This window comes from Anarrhichthys ocellatus, unplaced genomic scaffold, assembly GCF_004355925.1.
Source record: "Anarrhichthys ocellatus isolate YVR2014 unplaced genomic scaffold, GSC_Weel_1.0 scaffold2, whole genome shotgun sequence".
Classification (NCBI taxonomy): Eukaryota; Metazoa; Chordata; class Actinopteri; order Perciformes; family Anarhichadidae; genus Anarrhichthys; species Anarrhichthys ocellatus.
This window is the reverse complement of record NW_022280032.1, coordinates 7,774,648-7,776,842: the sequence shown is the minus strand read 5'-3', so window position 1 is coordinate 7,776,842 and position 2,195 is coordinate 7,774,648. Positions and strand designations below refer to the sequence as shown.

The following is a 2,195-nucleotide window of genomic DNA, read 5'->3' as shown; positions in this document are numbered from 1 at the left end:
CACACACACACACACACACACACACACACACACACACACACACACACCAATATTACATACCATTTACTGTTAATCTCAGAAGTTTAAATATTCTATCCATAACAATTACTATTCACTTTGGTAGAACTTCTTGACTGATACTTCAAGGAATCCAAAATTTTTTTTAAAAATCACTTTGTCCCTAAAAAATGTTTAGATTCAGCTTTTTGTTTTGGGTAGTCTTAATCTGAATATGGTTGATTGAGGAAACTCCTAAAGGTCCATGTTTACTCTGTGTGCTGACCAAGAAAGCTTTCAGCAGTATAAGAAAAGGTTCATCGTCACTCATCCAGCATTTAGCTTGTCCGATTGCCCCTAAATTTACACTAAGGTGATGCTTTTCCCCCCATTTAATGGGTCAATGAAGAGTCACCAGAGAAGCATGCAAGAGCGCAGATATTCAAGCTTCACTTAAGTAAACCTACAGTAGGAGTTAACATCAACAACCAGGAAACAGATCGGGTGACACATTATGGTCCTCGAGTGTGATTAAGAAGTGGTGTAAAGATGCAACTTCATACAACACAAAATACTGAATCAGGAAATCACGTGGCAGTACACAAACAACTTTGATGCACTGTAATAATCATAGAACTACTAGGTGACACAAGAAAGCAATGCACTACAAACTGCTAGTTCCTTCTTCATAAACAGCACTCAGAATTGCCCAAAGGAGGGATGTGTGTCAAGAGGGGCTTGACCTCACAGCCCAGAGAAAGAGTAATTCACTTTCACTAAGAGATTTCTTGTTCTTGTTGTAGAGTCTGGAATGTGAGACTGTGCTCATCTGTTGGACACTGGGGGTTACAATAGGCTAGGTCCCACGGCAGGGGGCATCCACTGGCAAAGTAATGCTCCGAGCCCCAATCAAATATTATTCCAAATCTTCTGACCCCTTGTTTGTGCTCAGCTGTCCCCCTCTGCCTGGAAGTATCAACCAGTCAGCTCAGATCTTCTTCGTCTTACGGCCCAGGTGGTAGTAGTACGCCATGGTGACCACCACGAAGAGCACCCGACTGACGAGCAGGAGGATGGCAGCGTTGGGCAGGATGCCAACCTCCATTAAGGTGATGGAGGTCACTGAAACCACAGAGCCACATTTAGTACTCAAAACTTATTTTTTAAGCAAAAGGCTCACTGCACATGTTTTTCTGACATTAACCTCTGGAGCGTGTTTTCAAGTTTGTTTAAAAAACAATGATCACATGCCCATACACATTGAACGAGTTCTGTTGCTGCAATTGTCAGTCTGTGTTACACAAATCAAGTGGATATCATTTAAAATGAATCCTTATAGTACAAAACGTGCCTTTATGCGTTTCCCTGGGCAGCGCTTCCATGCAGAGCTGGCGGGATAGTAACAAAGAGGGGCTTTTGTGCTGTAACTTTGAAAGTAACCAACTTGATTTGTGTAACCGACTGCTGAAGCCTCACATTAGCGTCGGCTGACCTTTAGAAGTATTTTTAACTACACAAAAAGGAATTTGTCCCCCATCACTTGCATTGACATTGCTTTAGTAAAGGTCTCTTTGGGTCCAGCATAGACAGGAGCAATGGTTATAGAGACCAAAATGTACAACGTACATGTAGACATGCAAGTGTTCAGACTTAAATGTGTGACCGATCCTTCAATATAATGCAAGGCTGCGACTCCACACTCCAACCACAAGAGGGCAGTATCAACACAATTATAGTTGGTCTCAACTAAGTGAGATCATAGACTGGAGACAAAAAGACATGAACCAAACTGTAAGATAATGTATTGGAGGAATCAAATCACCAAGAAACTGTACAGCAAAGTAGCAGGCTTCACTGAGCAGAGTCCACTGGATGACGGTCTTCTCTACCGTGTACAGACCATTCCACAAGATGAGGGCCAGGCCTGGAAAAGGATGTGATAAAAGGGAATTTATAGGTTGAGGTGGATGGGAATGAAAACAGAAAAGAAAGTACTGCAAAATGTCTAAGAGCGATTCAACTAACAAACTACAACTAATGAGAACAGTTGATTTGTAGCTGTATTGCAGGTCTGTGATGCAACATGCACACTGTGATAATTGGCCTATTGGTGATCCGTTCAATGATGCGACTCATTGATTCTGTGTTTAATCCACACACACACACACACACACACACACACACACACACACACACAC

The 2,195-nt window shown here is 42.1% G+C and overlaps 1 protein-coding gene across 1 annotated transcript in view; it reads right to left on the bottom strand.

Moving 5' to 3' along the window:
• Positions 1-6: 6 nt before the first annotated feature.
• tp53i11b (tumor protein p53 inducible protein 11b) overlaps positions 7-2,195 on the bottom strand; it is a 26,223-nt gene continuing 24,034 nt past the window's right edge. The window contains exons 7-8 of the mRNA XM_031863439.1: positions 1,820-1,921; positions 7-1,119 (exon numbers count right to left, since the gene is read on the bottom strand). Of these exons, the coding sequence (XP_031719299.1) occupies positions 986-1,119; positions 1,820-1,921 (236 nt within the window). The 3' untranslated portion in view covers positions 7-985. The remainder of the gene's footprint in view (positions 1,120-1,819; positions 1,922-2,195) is intronic.